This window comes from Sceloporus undulatus, chromosome 2 (assembly GCF_019175285.1).
Source record: "Sceloporus undulatus isolate JIND9_A2432 ecotype Alabama chromosome 2, SceUnd_v1.1, whole genome shotgun sequence".
In the NCBI taxonomy this organism is placed as follows: domain Eukaryota; kingdom Metazoa; phylum Chordata; class Lepidosauria; order Squamata; family Phrynosomatidae; genus Sceloporus; species Sceloporus undulatus.
Window position 1 is genome coordinate 72,466,690 of NC_056523.1, and position 19,224 is coordinate 72,485,913.

The 19,224-nt window shown below is 40.5% G+C and overlaps 1 protein-coding gene across 2 annotated transcripts in view; it reads right to left on the minus strand.

Annotated features, from left to right (window-relative positions):
- ACY1 (aminoacylase 1) overlaps positions 1 to 19,224 on the minus strand; it is a 34,561-nt gene that overhangs the window by 11,047 nt on the left and 4,290 nt on the right. Inside the window, exons 2-7 of one of the 2 annotated variants that reach the window (XM_042448303.1) lie at positions 18,303 to 18,490; positions 18,037 to 18,188; positions 5,883 to 5,947; positions 3,926 to 4,030; positions 3,118 to 3,212; positions 2,110 to 2,186 (exon numbers count right to left, since the gene is read on the minus strand). In XM_042448303.1, coding sequence (XP_042304237.1) covers positions 2,110 to 2,186; positions 3,118 to 3,212; positions 3,926 to 4,030; positions 5,883 to 5,947; positions 18,037 to 18,154 — 460 coding nt within the window. In that variant the 5' untranslated portion in view covers positions 18,155 to 18,188; positions 18,303 to 18,490. The remainder of the gene's footprint in view (positions 1 to 2,109; positions 2,187 to 3,117; positions 3,213 to 3,925; positions 4,031 to 5,882; positions 5,948 to 18,036; positions 18,189 to 18,302; positions 18,491 to 19,224) is intronic. The other variant, XM_042448304.1, reaches the window with a different exon arrangement.

Genomic DNA, 19,224 nt, shown 5'->3' on the forward strand with positions numbered 1-19,224 from the left:
TTATCCCATTCCTGGCCCTCTTGGTTGTCTCTGTACATATCCTCTCATGCCGTTTTGTGTTCAAAAGGTGGTACTGCACCAAGAGAGCTGAAGAACTCTAGTATACAACTGAGCACAAAAGTTAGAATCATACAATCCATTCTACTCCCTATTACCATGCATGGTTGTGAGAGCTGGACAGTGAAGAAAGAAGACAGGGAAAAAAATCAATTCATTTGAGATGTGGTGCTGGAGAAGAGTGTTAAGGATACTGTGGTCAGTTAAAAAGACAAATAAATGGGTCCTAGAGCAGGTCAAGCTAGAAATCTCGCCAAGATGACAAAACAGAGGTTGTCATACTTCAGACACATCATGAAAAGATGCGATTCATTAGAAAACACAGTAAGATGGGAAAGGTGGAGGGAAGCATGCTAGATGGATTCTATTAAGGAGGTCACAGGTATCAATTTACAAGAATAAAGCAGAGCAGTGGAGGGCAGGGAGTCTTGGAGATGTCTCATCCACAGGGTCACCATGGGTCAAAATCAACTCGAGGGCAGCTAACAAATGAAGTCTATAAATTTTAGTTTAAAATTGACCCAAAAAAACTTGAGTCGACTTATCCACAGGTCAGTGTAGGTACTGTACTTTAATTCTTGTCAAAAAAGAAAACACCTCCTTTTCTGAGTAGAGTGACTAAAGGCAAGAGCTTAATCCATCCTAGGAGCACCTAAAAGAAGCATCCACCCACCCCCTTTACTCTTTTGGCCATGGCGCTGCTTCTGGTCTTTTTCAATGCTTCAGCAGGAAAATGATGGTGCTGGCAGCTCTTTGGTGTTTTCCCTCAAAGAAGCACCAAGAGGAATTGGGTTTTGAAGGATCCGAATAAAACATATGTATGTTTGTCAGATTTTCTGGATAAAAATCAGGCAAAATTATCACATTAAAATTAAAAGCTACAATTGTGAGTGCTTTGTCTTTTCAGCCTTTTTGACATGTATGCATTTTCTTAACCCTGCCCATGCCTGGTCACCTCCCTGATACACTGCACAGTCATGATTTACTATAGTTCCCTTTTCATCCATCAAGCTTTTAGGGTGAGCACAAATGGCTATACTTGCCAGAATTTTCTAAGTTCTTTAGCATAATTTTCCTTTGCATGGTCCTTTATATCCTTTGTTACATGCTTCTAGGTTTTACCCTTGTCTTATCCACAGGTCATATCAAAATCCATAATTTTGCCTACAAAACTTGCTCTCAACTTATACATGAGGTTGACTTATAGTCAAGAACATACAGTATTTATTTCTGGCCAGAGCTTGAGAGACAAAAGCACTGCTGTATCTTGGTACTAAAATTTGATCCCACATAGCTACCATTTTATTCAATATCATCTCCTGAATAAAGAGCCACAAAAGGGGCCTGCAAGGGCTTTGTGGTACCTTTTTTAGGCTAACTTTAGGCTAAGAATTTATATGGCAGGTGTTAAACTGACTGGGGTTTGATGTTTTTTTCTGATGTAGCTTAGAACCTGAAGGGGGAGTGAAAGGGTCATCTGCTTCTAGTGCTGCTGCCTTTTGATTTGGAACCCCAGCCCTTTCCCCTCCTACAGTTAGTGAACCGTTGTTTGGAATCCCCCACCCCCATATTTTTTTTTTAAAAAAAGAGTCCAAAAGAGGAAAAAGAATTGTGATTTTAAAACATGGACAAAGAGGATGAGACAACTGGAGAAAGAAATAAAAAAGATTGGTCACAAGAAATATTGGTAAATACAAAAAGCCTGGGCCATTTAAATCATAAGCATTTTTTCTTGATACAAAATTTTCATTTACTTGCACTGCCACGCTTATGCCCCTTCGCTTGCCTCGTTTAATTTGTTCCGCTGTGAGCCCTTTGGGGACAACAATGTATATTCTTAGCAAGGGAAAACCCTCTGCTGTCAATCAGAGCAATGCAGAGAAAATATACTGCAGCCGATCCACACTGAGCAGATGTATGTGCTTTGCCAGATTCCTTAGAGTGCTTAGCTTGCACTCCAGCCCCTTACAAAAGGACTGGACTTTCCTCTCTCTTGCTCCTGTCACTTGGACACACAAGCAACTAACCTGCAGACCCATTAACGTAACTCACCTGGGACAAAGCTCATATGAATTGTTCGTGGAAAGCGTCTTCCTTCAGCTTTCAGTCTCCGGATAGCCTCTATATACCTAAAAGGATGGGGACCTTGTTTAGTAGCAGAACCTGGCGTGTGTGTGTGTCTGTCTGTGTGTGTTTGGAGAGTGGAGTGAGATGTTTGGATCTAGAATTATGCAAGAAAGGAAGAGTACAAAAGGTGGCATACTTGATGGAAAGTGTCAAAATATATGCACAAACCAGCCAGAAAGGTTGTATATGCTCTCTCCTGCATGTAGGATTCAATCACACATGACTTGACCAGTAAGTAGGTGAATCAGATGTCTGCCTGTTATAGCCTGGGCATGGAACTGACAGTGACTTCATGTAAGGCACAAGAGCACATCCACAGTGACTGATGTGCATTAGCCTATCAACTTCAACAACCTCCTACAGACTTATGCAGATGCGATTAAAGGAGCATTTTGTATGAACCCTGGCCTGGGCCAAACTACACACTCTGTTAAATATATACTGTGCAACTGAGTTTCAGTTTCTGTCTCATTTCTATGTTAGTGTGTGTTCAAACCCACTCCAGATCAGGAACACTACACATATGTAAGGGATGATTAAACCTCATCCTTTGCAACTTTTCCCCTCTTCTTAAATACATACAGAGGTTGGAAAATAGAAAAAACACATACCCTCAACTAGTTTTAAGAGAGCGCAAGAGGAGAGAGCCAGTTTAAAAGAGAAAAACTAACAGGGGAAGGAATAGAGGAGATTAAAAACCCCACCCCCACTTGCTTGTGGTCATCTCAGGCTGGATCATGTCTTCATACTTTGGGGAAAGAAAGCAAATAAGGCCCAGTAGCATGTTATGCATTTAATGGAGTGTGTAGTTTAGCCCTCAGCCATGTCTTCTCCATCATTCTTCAAGCAAAACTAGTAAAGCAGCCTTCTCAACTGACAAACACATACTGAACTGCACAGCACAGAAGAGAAATGGGAGCTAGGCAAACTTACTGGATGGAGACACATTTCATATCTTGGGCCCCACGTGCATAGATATTTCCCTCAGTGTCCTTGAAGGCTGAAAAAGGATCATGATGCCAATATTCCTGTAAGAAAGAAAGCACCAAAGAACAAACACCTAAAAAAATGGGCATTCAGGATGATAAGTCCTTGCATATGGTGCATCCAAGAGCCTGGACAACCTACTTTTGGGACTACCTGTCCAAAGTGAGGTACATCCTGGACAATGTAGCAAAAGAAAAGCCTATATGTTTTGAAAGTAAGTATTTAATAGTAGGAAATCAATATAATCTATCTAATTTGATAACCTGAAAATATTGCACACCTTCAAGTGCTATCTCAGTGACAAATTGCAATTGAACAGAAGTATGTTCCCACTGCCACCCCAGGCAGCAAAGGCAGCGATCGCCAAGTGATGCCACTTCAGACACCTACAGGGCATGCAGATTCAATCCAGCTCCAGTGCTACCTTATACTGAGTCAGGGCATACTGAATGAGATGTTTATCACATGTCCTACTAACCAGTCAATAGTACACAGGTATGAATGGTGTGTGTATGACAATGCATCATGTTCACATGATTATTAAAACCCGCACCTCGGAATGCTGTCAATTTGAAAGAGATTGTAGAATTAGAAGGGCAAGATATGGAAAACCATACTCCACCCAGTTCTCTTATTGGAAAAATGTTTTCAAGTTGTTACCCATTAGTACCACCAATACCCTTTCCCAAGATCCAATTCTTAAGAGGCAGGAGTAAGGTTAAGAATCAGAATCCCCAACAGGTTCCCTCCAAACCTCAAACACTGGCACAACATCTGTATGTGAATTCAGCAAGATGGAGCCAAGCTGAGGATCTGTGCCTTTCCAGGTGAGGATGGTGATCACTCGACCAGGGCAGACCTGCAACACAAAATAGTCACATGGGGATTACTCTTCCTATCTTTGGGGCTTGTAAAAGGTCCCTATGTAACTGGGAAACTGATCTTTAAGTTGTCCCATATGTTTACAGAGAAGCTCAGCCATGATGGCTTTTACAAGTGAGTTTTTCTGGCATAACCCTTGCACAGTCTCTTGATGTGGTGGGCTACATGTTTTGGACTACAATTCCTATGACTGATGAGCCCCAGCCATTCTGATGGAAGTTACAGAGGGCACCATCTACAGAACAACTGCTCTAGCACCTTTTAAAAAAAATTATTGTTCCAGAAGTCTGCACAGGCCAACTAGGAACAGAAGGTTCCTGATGGCACTGTGTGAGCTACTAGCACTTGATGTACTTAATGTTCATGACCTATATGTCCTCTGTCCTTACTGAACTAATAAGGAATTGCATCAACTTTGCCACATGTAGATAAGTTGGTAGAAAAAATAGTTTTCTATGGATTTACTCATTCCACAGATTTATTTGCACAGGCAAAGAAAGCATATTTATCTTGAAATAAATAAATGGATGGGATTCAGAGCAGTGCATGCTAAATAAATGTGAACCTTAGAAGCCAAGCAACCATGAAGCCTTTCTGTTGCTGCCAAATCTAGCATTTCTATACAGCTTCCATGGTTTCACACCTGCACTCCTCCTCCAAGTTAGATATCTAACAACATAACAAAATGTGGTGCTGTCGAACCCAGAGAGATTCCAGTGGTCAGATTGAGTCCATAATAGCTACACAGTTCCTAGGGAAATCAAGCAAGCTGGTCTTTGGCATACTCTTTGCAAAAATGGTTTTGGGTATTATGATCAAATACAGAAATCAAGCAAGGCTGGAGAAACTTTGGCCCTCTGGATGTTCTCAAACTCTAGTTGACATTTCATCACAGTAGGACCACTGCTGAGGCATGATGGAAAGATTAGTACATTAACATCTGGATAACTACATGTTCCCTAGCCCTGAACTAGAAGCAAGATCCAATTCTTAAGAAGCCTTGGATCAGCAATTTAGGTTCAGTCAAATTTGTGGACATTTTGTGTTTATAGAGGAATTGAGATAGGCAGAGAAGGAAGAGACTTTTCCTCCTTAATTTGATCCTTATTCCGTCTGTTAAATAAACCACATTTACTTTGTATGGCATTCATTTGTTACTGTTATCAGTCTAAATACAGCACATAAAGCTGGAAAGGTCAGGTTGGATCAATTCAAGAACAGACATAGAACCTGTAATACCAGATTAATGCGACAGCCAGCTCTGCAAGGGATTACAGACTGTAGGAGGTTTGTTATAATTGATAAACAGCCAATTCAAACAGGAACATCATCAGAACTTTCTTTACTACATCGGATGTTATTTATTTAATTGAAATATGTATATCCCACTATCTAGCAGCTAGGTATACTTGCTTAGGATACTTTCTCTCTTCTCTCCCCCACCAGTAGAACAGTGGACCTAATACCAAAAAAATAGGCATGGGGGTGCTAGGGTTGTCACCTAAGAAGAAAGGGGGCGGTAGCCTGAAAAAGTTTGGGGACCACTGGTCTAGCTGAAGATCTCAGGGTGCCATACAATAAAATTAACTTAATTTAAAACCATAAAAATGCAAAGGCCCAAACAATAAAAATATTTTTAAGGAGCTAAAACATATTAAACAAGTTAAATTAAAAGATATTTGATTAGCACTGGTTAAAATAGTTTAAAACAAGTTTAAACCATGCAGACTTGTGTGAAAATTTGGTTGATGAAACCGTTCACTATAGGAAACATGAACCAGGTAAAAAAAACACTCAATAGGTAGCACTGATTATTTTTCATTACTTACCTCCACTTTTTGACAAGGTAGGTCAAGTTCAGAAGCTATTCTCTCCAGGAATTTTACAGCTGTTTCTGAAAGAAACCACCATAAAGGCCTCATGTATCATGGCAGTGTCTTCTCTAAATTTCAGCCACCTTTCAGTCAATAATATTAGCATAACCTTTACCAAATCTATCTACTTTGTGCCCTGTGTAATATTAGCAGCCATATGTTAACCCAGTAGTAAAGGACAAATGGGGGTGAAATGCTGGGCAAGGGTTGGAAATAAATTATTTTGAGATAAACATCTTGCTTGCAGACACTGCTTTCTGAAGATTTGATGATATATCTTCAATATGCATCTAAACTCACTGGCTTGGCCCTGGTGTTTTACATTAAGCATAGTGTTATCTATTTTCTGTTAAGCATTCTCAATATTAGGAGTCACTATTAGAAAAGAAGAGCAAGCATGACTTAGTCACGTGGTTTGATTACTGGACTATGACTCTGGAAATGAGGGTTCGATTCCTGCTCAACCATGAAAGGGTGACCTTGGGCAAGTAACAGGGGAAAGCAATGGCAAACCTCCTCTGAAAACATCTTGCCCAAAAAAAAACCCCAAAAGACCCTTGATAGGGTCGCCTTAAGGTCACCATAAGTCAGAGACAACTTGAAGGCACACCTCGCTGGAAAAACACACAGCAACTTGCCTAAAGCAAAAGTGTTAAAACTTAGCCAGAGAGTATAAAATTAGCACACATGATAAATACAGTGGAACCTCACCGTTCCGGATCCCGCCGCGTATGGCGATTTCCGCCTATGCTCGAGCCCCATTTTAAACAATGGGGCTCTTGCACGGCAGCGTGGAGGTGCGTGGAGCGCAATGGGCACGCGCGCCCATTCAACTGAATGGGACGCGCCGCCCCTTCTGCCCCGCGTGCGCCCAGCGGCTTGAAAGGCCGTGTATGCAGAGGCCCCACTGTACTGAAGTCTACAAAAGCTCATGCTGCCAACTTCTTTCTTTCAGTTAGTCTCAAAGGTGCTACAAGATCTCTCTACATACTGATTCTACAGACTAACATGGCTGTATCTTTGAATTTAGACATGACAGATTTAGACAAACTCTCTCAATTAATTAACAATAAATCTTTGGGGGGGGGAAACTGGAAACCTATTGGGAGCTGCTAATAAGGAAATGGGCAGATCTGAATAACATAGTATAATACAAATACCTATATATACATTGCAATATTGTAAAATAATACATTTAAATAATTCAATGGGACAGTATAATTTGTACTTGAGGGTAAATTGGAACTGTGGTAGCTTCCATTGTTTTAATAACAGAACAAAATGATCGATGAGATCCCTGGTGGCGCAGTGGTTAAATGCCTATACTGCAGCCATTCACTCAAAACCACAAGGTTGCAAGTTCAAGACCAGCAAAAGGGCCAAAGCTTGACTCAGGCTTGCATCCTTCCGAGGTCGCTAAAATGAGTACCCAGACTGTTGGGGGCAAATTAGCTTACTTGCTAATTAGCTTACTTGCTGTTCACCGCTATGATCTTTGGAATAGCAGTATATAAATAAAACAAATTATTATTATTATTATTATTATTATTATTATTAAAAACGTGAGCAGATAGATAGAATATAGAAGGATTAACCTTGATAACAAGGCCAGAAGATAATGAAGTTTCTGTGAGCTTATATTTATAATAGTCATTAAAAACAATATGAAAGTAAACTAGTTGTACAGTAGAGCCTCCTTATCTGTGGGCTTGCCATCCATGGATTTAAGCATCTGCAAATGGCAAGCCCCTGTTGTTCCCAATGGTGGTGTGAGTATGCGGCTGCGTTAACGGCTGTGTGTATGTTGCACCACCATTAGGGAGAATGGGACTTGAGGTCCTGCATGGGGGGGGGGTGTCCAGAATGGATCCCAGTGGATACCAAGTTATGACTGTATAGAGTTTTATTAAAACATATCTAAAGTTTAAGATAAGAAAAAAAAGAATGTTGTAAGGTACTGTATATAGTGTTTCAATAACTAGTTTTATTTTATCTTGTTCTATTGTTGTAATATTTCAGAAACAGTGCTATATGTTTATACTGTATATATAATATTCAATAAAAAAGATCTTTTAAAAAAACTTAACCAGAGAGAGATTTCCAGGATCATCTAGCACAATGTCAAGGGGATTGCTGTCATTCTTATCTTCCTTGCCCAGTTCCTTCCCTCCGAGACATGACATTAAAACAGGAGAGGAGCCCTTAACACTCTATGGACTGCACAAATTTAATAAAATCATTGGATTTATGAATGCTATTTGAGCTGCTGCTTACAGCAAGGGCTCCACATACCCAGTCACCAGTGACAGATTCTCCTCTTTCAAGTAGAGCGGATGCAAAGATGCACCGCTTTCTTCCTTTGTAGGAGGGAGAATTTCAGCAGGGGAAGCTTGCATGATGTCCCAAATACTGTTGTATATAGTTTTTAAACATTTTAAAATCTTTTGTTCACTCATTATGCTGTTTAGTTGAATTTAGTTGAATTATTTACATTGTTTTAACACTGTTTAACTTGTTTTAATGTTATTGGCAAGCCATCCTAAGATCTTTTTGCTATAGGGTGGGGTATAAATATTTAAATAGACAAACAAATAAATAAATATCACACTGCTGAAATTTCCCATTCTACACAAGTATTAAAAGTGCAGGAATCTGAATTTCTCTTGCACCCAGACACTAAGTTCAGAGCTATGGAGACTTCAGTGGAGAAATCTCTCTCTCTTCATAGTGGTTTGTAGATGAACACAAAAAAAAACAAAGGAAAATAATTAGAGGGTCTTGTATTTTTCCTGCTATACTTCTTGAATATTATTTGAGAAATAAAGACACTGCATGGAAATATGTCAATTGAACTTGATATATTTATCATTCATTCTTGAAAGGTTTTCAAGTCTTGTCACTGTTGATAAATACTGTAAATGCTGTATATACTTCCTCTCACCCAACCCACCGAAGGCTTAGATAACCCCAGCCAAGACACAATGAGATCTTTCTAATGAGACCTGGAATTTGTGTCAAGCCCTTCTGCAGGACAGTATTTTCCTGACAAAGAAAACCATACGGGCAATTTCTTCAAGGACCATAGGGTCATATATGCAATAATGAGTGTGTCCTGACAGAGTTAAACCTTCTGTAAACATGTCCTTCCTTTGAGGGGCTCTTTCTGCTTCAGGCCTTTTAACACAGGCTTCCTATACCAATAGTGCAAAACAAAAAAGGAGGATCCAATCCCCCTCCCACTCTGGGGTGTTTCTCAGTTGTTTACTTGACCGAACAAGCATAAAACAGACTTTATGTTCCCTTTGAAGAATTCTCCCAGCAGGGCTCCTTTAGAAAACAAAAGGGGAATGAAACATTTATTCTTTATTCCTCTAACTCCTTCCTGGAGCTTTTTGGCTCAACCTTCACATAGCCCTTCTCTCCTTGGGACACAGGGAACAATTCACAAAACACAATCCTGCCTTGCTGAGAAATCTCAGAAGGATGCAACACTGGCAGTCCAATAAGAACTTCACTGTTTCATCAGATGTTGCCCTCGCCATGAATCTAGGTCACAACTTTCCTCACCAGGACCCTTTTCATGAACAATCTCTCATCTGGCCTTTCCTACTTCCTTTACAAATTGAATGAAAATCATATACTAAATAAGTATCTCTTTCCTTTCCTCCCACCTAGAGACATATTGCAGGCTGAAGAGGCTTGGAATGTCACAAGTGGGAGAGGGGAACTCCTGAATGTATTATAAAAGCCTTTCCCAACCTTGTGTTCTTCAGATGTGTGAGACTATGAAGAGTCAAGAGTCAGCCAGAATCATGTAGCTGACTAAGGGTTTTGGGGAGTTGTAGTTCAACATATCTGAAGAGTGCCAGGTTGCAAAATTCCTAAAACTCCCTAACTTGTATTAAGAATGCTGAGGATCCCATGGACATCCAAAAAGGCAAACAAACGGATCCTGGAGCAGATCAAGCCAGAAATCTCCCTAGAAGCCAAGATGACAAAACTTAGGTTGGTGTAATTTGGGCACATCATGAGAAGACATGAATCACTGGAAAAAACCATGTTAGGAAAGGTAGAAGGCAGTAGAATGAGAGGGAGGCTGCATGCTAGATGATGATGATGATGATGATGATGATGATGATGATGATAATAATAATAATAATAATAATAAATCTTTATTTTTATACCGCTTTTCCTAGGAGATCAAAGCGGTTCACAAGCAAATACAGATGTACAACACATTGTATTACAGCATACTATACAATAAAAAAAATTCCACTAAAAACCCTGTATAAAAACATCCTATAAAAACAAATTGAAAGCTCACAATCTCACATTTTACAATCTCATAATTACAAATTAACATCACAGATACTTATAACATTGGAGAATGGTGGGGTAGGAGGATAATTATCTCTATGAAGGATCAGGAGGATATGCCAAGTGGAATAGGTGAGTCTTCAACGCTTTCTTAAAAGCTTCCAAGGAAGAACTGAGATGAATCTCCTCAGGGAGTCCATTCCAACATGCAGGAGCAGTAGATGTAAATGCTCATTGGTGAGTTGCAGACTCACCCTAGGATATTCCAATAGATATTTGCCTGTTGTTCTGAGTGTGTGGGGTGGATTATGTAGGGAGAGGCGCTCCCTCAAGTAACTCAGGCCCAAGCCATGTAGGGCTTTATAGGTGATAACCAACACTTTGTATTGAGCCCAGAAGCTAATTGGCAGCCAGTGAAGAGCTTTTAATACTGGGGTTATATGATCTGCTCTTGGGGTCCCAGTGACTAATCTGGCTGCAGCATTTTGAACTAATTGAAGCTTCCAAACCTGGTACAAAGGTAGCCCCATGTAGAGTGCATTACAGAAATCCAAGCGAGAGGTTACCAGTGCGTGTACTACTGTTTCAAGGTCCTTTCAGTCCAGATAGGGACGCAGTTGGCGTATCAGCCAAAGCTGGTACCAAGCGCTCCTGGCCATCACATCCACTTGGGATGATAACTGTAAGGATGAATCCAGGAGTACTCCCAAACTGCGAACTTTGTCCTTTAGGGGAAGTGTGACCCCCTCCAGGACCGGATGACAAATTCCTCTGTCTGGATTTGGGGTACCTATCACAAGTACCTCTGTTTTCTCTGGATTCAACTTGAGTTTGTTTTCCCTCATCCAGCCCATTACTGACTCGAGGCAGGAGTCTAGAGAAGAGGTGCCATACTTAGTCTCTATATCAGTTGGAGACATGGAGAGATAGATCTGGATGTCATCAGCGTACTGATAACACCAAGCTCCATGTCTTCGGATGATCTCTCCCAGCGGCTTCATGTAAATGTTAAACAGCATGGGGGACAGGATGACGCCCTGAGGGAGACCAGATGTTAGCTCTCTTTTACGAGAGCAACAGTCCCCCAGCCTCACCATCTGGAATCTTCCCGAGAGGTAGGACTGAAGCCACTGGAGCGCAGTGCTGCCGATGCCTAACTCTCTCAGGCGTTCCAGAAGGATACCATGGTTGATGGTATCGAAAGCCACTGAGATGTCCAAGAGCACCAACAAGGCCACACTTCCCCTGTCAATACTCTCAATCACCTTGCCCAAAAAAAGTAATAAAGAGACCGGTCTGTAGTTACTCATTTGTAGGAGGTCAAGAGAGGGTTTCTTCTAAATAGGTTTCACTATGGCCTGTTTTAAGGCTGATGAAAATGAACCCTCCTGTAGGGATGAATTAATTATACGAAGTAGTGAAATTGTTATTACATCCCCTCCCAGCCAGGATGGGCAAGGGTTGAGAGGGCAGGTCGTCCTTCTTACACAGCCAAGAAGCTTGTCCACATCCTCGGTATTTAAAAACTCAAAGTGATCCATTATAACCTTGTTACCAGAGGCACTGGACACCTCTTGTCGTGGTTCTGCTATAAAACTGGCGTCGAGATCAGCCCTTATCCGAGAGATTTTATCAGCAAAAAAGTTGTTAAAAGCATCACAGCAGGCAGTAGTTGACTCTAATAAAGGGTTCAGAGTGTCGAGAGTTTGAGTTAATTCCCTGACTACCCTGAACAGCTCTGCTGGACGAGATTCTGCCGATGCAATCCGAGCAGCACAGAAAGAATTCCTTGCTGCATCGACTGCCACTCCATAAGAACGTAACATGTTCTCATGGAGTGTCTTATCGGATATGCACTGATGTTTCCGCCAGTAGCGCTTTAGTCGGATGGATGGACTCTATTAAAGAGATCATGAGTATGAGTTTGCAGGAGTTGGGCAGAGCAGTGGAGGACAGGGGATCTTGGAGATGTCTCATCAGCAGGGTTGCCATGGGTCGAGAGCAACATGAAGGCAGTTAACAATAACAATGATTTCAGCATGGTGTAGTGGACTGAGTGTTGGACTATGACTCTGGAGACCAGGGTTTGAATCTCAGCTCAGCCATGAAACCCATGGGTGACCTTGGGCAAGTCACACTCTCTCAGCCTCAGAGGATGGCAAAGGCAAATGCCCTCTACAGAAACCTCTGAAGAAAAGCCCATGATAGGTTCGTCTTAGGGTCATCATAAGTCAGAAATGACTTGAAGGAACACAACAACAACAATTACTTTAACACATCTGCCTGATAAAGAAGCCAGTGGAGCTTTTTTTTAAAGAAGAAAAAGCCAGTGGAGTTCCAAAAGCTTGCAACATGCATTTTTGTGCACTTTGGTTGGTCCAATAAAGGTATCACTGTTGTGTGGATTTTGGATGTTATAGTATTATGGATGTTTGAGATGAATGTGAAATAAGATGGTCTTAATAAAGTGCACTAATCCAGCAAAGGTTCACTAAAACAATCAATTCATATGCAGCTATAATGTCAACAAGTTTGTTTCAAAATGACTTGACAATACTATGTTGTCTCTTAAGACCATCTACAATCACCCACAATTAATGTGGGATGCCCGAGTGCGATTTCCTGAAACCCAGAAACCCAGTTATGTCCATCCATTATTGTGCTCAGCATTTGGATTTCAGTGTGCACTAGAAGAGCACCACTTCTTGTATTCCAGAATTCCTACACATAGTGGCATAGTGATCTGCACAAGCATATTGGGGTTGCACACCGGAAGGCTTTTTAAGCAGTCTTTAATTTACTTAATTTACAGAGCTGTCCCACTGGCTTCATTGACCCAGGAAGAAACATGCCAAGTTACTCTTGAGTCTACTGAGCATGAGGGACCACCTGACTTCAACTCAATGCCTGTCTGAGCAAAGTAGACCAAAGCCAATGTATACTATAAACAAAAGTGGAGAAAACTGTTCCAGCTTAACTCGGTTGAGTGCTTGATGAATACAGATTTATTTCTGTTGCCATGAAAACAAGCCTTAAATCCCCATACTTTGTGACTTGTTAATAAAGATAACAGAGGGGCATTACTTGTCTGAAGTGAGCTCTGGAATGTGAACTTCATTTAGCACTGAAGTCCAAAGGGCATCAAACAATTTCCTGGACATAAAAACCTCGCCTGTTTCATACTTTGGATAGCTATGGATGAAAGCTATGGATAAAAAAGTTGCTTTTTGGACTACAACTCCCAGAACTCTTCAGCCAGCAACAGTAGAAAACTGTTACCATTACAGAAACGTTTTTGATCTGACAGCATATGAACTGGCAACAACTTTTGGGAGAAAATGTCTCAGGATTGTCAAAGATGGGTTGCCAAAGCTAGTAACTCAAAGAGAGACATTTAGGGATTTCTCTGCTCTAGCACCTGTCATAGTGAGGGGGAAAGGTTTCAGATCTCTATCTACAGTAATGTTCTCAAAGACATAACTGGTACACACCCAAACACATATGGAGAAGGAATAGTGTGAGTGTGTCATATTAGGAAGGTAAAAGGCTGGTGGAAGATTATTGTGTGGGTAAGAGAACATGGCAGGAATCCTGGAGGAAGAGAATGTGTTAGGCAAGAAACAAAAGCTTTCTTCACACATACATACATATTTGTCCCAAACAGGAGCTTTGGGGGAATAATTTGTACACTGACAAACATTTCATTCTGGTTTAGTAGAAAGAATGTCAGAAATGGTTAGAGGAAACAAGGGTCCAAGTCCTATGACAGCTATGAACCTGCAAGGGGCATTAAGGAAATTGTTAGTTCTTAACCTCGCACACTGCCTCATTACTTCTTCCCACTGTATTTAAACTGGGGACAGAGGTCCATTGTGCCTTGGAGAACATTTTCAATTTGTCAAATGAGAATAGGAGCACTCTCTCTCAATGGATTTTTCCTGACACCTGCTAATAGAATTATAGGTTACAAAGTGCTCTTACACGTAGTAAACCAAATGAATTTTTTACCATTCTCTAATAAGTGCTCCTTCCCAAAAGTCCTAAACCCAGTTGCATAATCTATGATGAATTTCAAAAATTGGACTGCTTTTGGTGCGAAGATTTCAGCTCCCAACATTAAGCTCAGTTATCCAGGGTGTCAGTTGGGCCCATAGCAGGTTTCTTATGCTCCCTTGCATAATGAGGGCCATTTCTATCTTTAAAGTACAGAGCCGTATTCGCCTTGGCATTAAAAAAACAACAATGAAACAATTCAGCAATACAGTTGTCCCTCCATATTCGCTAGGGTTAGGGGAACAAGACCCCCGTGGATATGGAAAAACCGCAAATAACAAAAACACTGTTTTTACCTGAGAGGACACCTCTCTAGGAATCTCTAGGTCCTCCAATGCAACTCTGTGGTCAATGTGCAACATACACTGACCGTAGAATGGCACTGGAGTAGCTACAAATGATCTTTCAGTGCAACTTTTAGTTAAAGTTGACCACAGAGTTGCACTGGAGGACCTAGACAGTCCTAGAGAGAACATATTAATGAAATCCATGAATAATCAAATCCGCAAATATCAAAGCCGCAAATATGGAGGGATGACTGTATAAAGAAACATGCAACTGGCTCTGAAAGTTCAATGGGACTTTTGATACACATTTCTCTGACAGCAACATATACTTCCAGCAAAGTACATTCAAAATGGAGAGACAGTTAAGAAGCAGTTTGTTATACATAGCATAGAGGAGATCTGCTGTTTAAAATGGGGCCAGGCAAAATTTCCACTACGTGCAGCTAAGCCCTTGGATCGCTGAACTGTGGACTCAAGTCATAGTCAAAGCATGCTTCACCACATTAATTTTAAGTGTCTTAACAGGTGCTACCTTATACAGTACAGTCTACTGATAAGCAAGTCCCACAGGGTTCAGGCAAGGAAGTACAGGACTGTATCCTTGAGCATGCTTAATTATGTTTAATTGTGGCTTTACTGTTTATCTGCACTGTACCTACTCAGTGCTGGATTCTCTATTTTCCAAATTTTGAAAATGCTTCCTACCAACTACTCTAGTGCTTCAAAATAGCAAGGAGGTTTAGGTATCAAGTGTCTAAACATTTTACCAGTAGAGTGAAGAGCAGCTTTCTGTGAGGTACTAAATCTGTATTTAGGATGAATCATTTCAGAGACCAGTCACGAGCTTAATCTGATTTTTTTCATCATATAAAAACTCCCTATGTATGGAAAACATGTAAAAGAATTCAAAGATATAGTCATTTAATCTGTAAAATCAGTATGTAAAGAGATCTTGTAGCATCTCTGAGAATAACTGAAAGAAAGAGGTTGGTAGCATGAGCTTTCATAGAAATCAGTCTATTTCCTCAGATGCTTTGCTTCCTCCACATCTGAGGAAGTAGACTGAAGTATACGAAAGTTCATGCTGCCAACTTCTTTCTTTCAGTTAGCCTCCAAGGTGCTACAAGAGCTCTTTACAGGATGTTAAGGAATTAGTCTGCTATGTAAAGAGGAATATATTTTTCCTCCCTGTCAAGCAAGGGTGGACAATTCTCTCAGGAACAGGAGTCAATTTTCCATCCAGGGATTCTCCAGAGACTGCATGAATTGCCAAAAAATAAGGAGGGAAAAGGAAGTTCAGTTGTTTTTTTTAAATCATTTTTTAAAATGCTAAACAGTGGGAGGGGGGATGCATTCCTCCAGGCCACCATGGAGCCTTCTAGGAGATAAAATCCACCCCTTTTCTACAGAAAAGGGGCAGTCCAGGGATTCTAGAAAGGTCAAGGGCTACAGAAACAGCTTTCCAAACCCTCATGAAGCTTCAGGGAGGCACTTGGCCCGCTTAAAAATAAACCATAAATGAAAATACACCATTCAATATCTACAGTTTGAAGTAATATAGCCAATCCACACTACCCTCAACAGTGTGAACAAAGCCTTAGAGACTTCTGCTCTGAAATGACATGCTAATGATATCTAAGCAACAACCCTTCTTTATTTTCTGTTCTAGTGATGCGTTTGGATATGAAAAACCTGGATTTGAGTCCACACTCAACTATTAATTTCACTGGGTGATTTTGGCAATGGGTTGTCTTGCAGCTTAAAGGACTGAAAACCAAGAAAATGGCAGACAGAATATATTAGCAGTATGTAGAAAAGTATTTTTGTTTTATATAATCACTGAAATAGAACTGTGGGGATTCAAGCAGGACCACTTTCTCAGTTGTAGGCTGACAATATTTTCTTGAGACAAAACCAGGACATTTGGGATGGCAAATAAAGGTTGGGGTTATGTGATATTCCATACTCGTGAAAAAGGAAGACAAAAAAGTGTTATTACATGAACCTGTTGAGCTAATTATTATTCTTCAGTGACAGAATTCATACAAAAAATAGATAGACGTACAGAGGGACTGGATTACACCACAGTCATACAATGAATATTTCTCTGACAAAAGCAACAAATTTTGGTCCTTCACCACCTTATCATACACCTTCTCACACTGCATGATACAATTTTTTTACAACTACAATTTCAAACAGGGATCTTCAAACCATTTTTGCAACATAACAGGGCATTTATCTTCAAAACTGGACAAAACTGACATTTATATTAAAACAATAGAATGGTTTGGAAAAATGTACTGTCCTGTTTGAAACAGTACATATGGTCAGCCAATGTTGAGATGAAAGAACAGTCCTTCCTCCTACGCTGTTTCTATTCTACAGACTATAAGAACCTTAAGTGTACCTGAGTTTGTTTTCTTCTTCCTTCTCTATCACTTTTACTTTGTGTGTCCTTCTTTTTAGAATGTAAGCACTATTTTTTTAAAATGTATTTATCTAAAAGGTGTTCTTCTACCTCAAAAATCATAATCTAAATAACTACATTGGAAATGGTATCTACCTAGGACAATTCATTCCCTACATTGTTCTTTCCCTTTGCAAAGACTGGGGTACAAATGTATCAACCAAACAAGAGCACCACTGTAGTTGTTGTGGTGTGCCTTCAAGTCATTTCCTAAGGGGAACCGATCATGGGGGTTTCTAGGGCTGAGAGGACATGACTCACCAAAGATCATCCAGCAAGTTTCCACAGCCAAGCAGAGAATCGAACTCTAATCTTCAGAGTCCTGGTCCTATGCTCAAACCACTACATCACACTGCCTCTCACCATTGTAGTCCTCAGTGCTATTTAATCTTCTTGTTAAAAGCAAGAAAATATCTTTGTACAGACCACCAAGAACAAAAAGTTGTTTTTTTAATTATCAATTATGCGATATAAGGGGAGAGAAAAGGGATTCCCTTGTCCCCACAGTACTTTGCAAGTGGTTTCAAGTGTGGAGAGACAAAGTAAGATATCACAAAAAACATGCTGCAAATAACTAGACAGTAAAAAAATTAAAATATATGCAGTGCGCAGTGGTGCTCCACAGATACTTCAAAACTATATTCAAGATAATTCATACAAAGGCACAGAACAGTATTGATTCATGAAAATAGAACATATATTCCAAATGAATGGGGAGGGGGGGGGTTTACAGTGAAGGTGGACTGCAGATGACAAGATACATTCAGTAAATTGCAGCCAGAACCAGGTGAAAGACATGCAATTCCAATGATCATTCTAAAACACCAGTTTGTTTTGTTCACTCTGGGAGCACTACTGCTGGCTACGAAAGTAAGCAACACCATCTGGATGTAATCTGGTTGTGTGTAGAAGTACCTATTGAGTAGGCTGCAACATAACTTTCCCTTTCTGAAATCAAAGAAGAAAAAGCCTTCTTCCATACCATAATCAGGTTCAGGCTGGACCGTCTTGATTCTCAGATATTCCCGGAAGAGAGCGACTGAAGGGTCTTCTTTGGGATCCTTCTCCCCTAGCTTCCGAGGGTCTTTCTCTGGCAGCATTTTAGTGTTTCTGGATACAGGATGCTAGAGCCCTCTGTAAAATAAGAAAGGTTAGACAAGAAGTGAGGGCAGAGAGAGATGGGGGAAACACTGCTCCTCCTTATATACATTTCAAAATTGAATTTTGTTGTTACAGGTACTAACTTACATGAGCCACACTTAATTCCTGCTTAATTCTCACTTCACTGGGGCTGCAGCAGTGAGAGGAAATTGTCATCTTGTTACCGTGTGGTACAAATAATTGATTCATAATTTGAAAACTTCCCTGGACAGCATTAGCTATAATAGTAGTAATAATAGCTTGAACACATCCATCTGATTCTACGCAGTTCAGCACTAGAAAAAAAAATCACAATTACCCCAAAGCAAAAAGATCCTGATCAGGTCTTTCTTTCCACTCCACCACACTTACAATTATGATCACAAAGTTTGCAGAAGCAGCTTCCTGGGTAATTCAACTGGTGCTGGAAACAAGGAACTGGTACAACTGTGGGTGGGATTGGTGAGACCTATCAGAAGTTCAGTTTAACAAAAGTGGATGTGTGTTGGGAACACCAAAAGATTGGAAAACTAACTTACAAGTTGGCAGGAGGGTTGCTACTTTTTTCTGACACATGTTATATATACATATTTTCTGATACAGGTTAATATGTACATCCAAGGCAGAAACTACATGGGTGTAGTTTTATCCTGCAGGAGTGAGGAAAGCTGAACCTGCTAAATTAGTACCTGTTATGTAAAAGGCATAGCGTGCAGATCAACACGTAGCTGATCTAACTTGGGACAGATGGGGTCAAAACTCCTGTTGGGAGAACTCTGTCAGGAAAAGCTCCAGACTCTCTGCTCTCAGGTTAGACAATATGGTGCTGAAGAATCAACAGAAACCTTTTAGAAATCACAGTGGTGACTGCAGCTGAAGGGAGGTAGACAGGACAAATGGCCAAGAGAGGTGCATTCATCCTTTTTTGTGTGTGGTGTAGCAGTTTGAGTGATGGACTAGGACTCTGGGAGACCAGGGTCCAGAACACACTGCAGAAATAATCCAGTTTGAGACCGCTTTAGATGCCCTG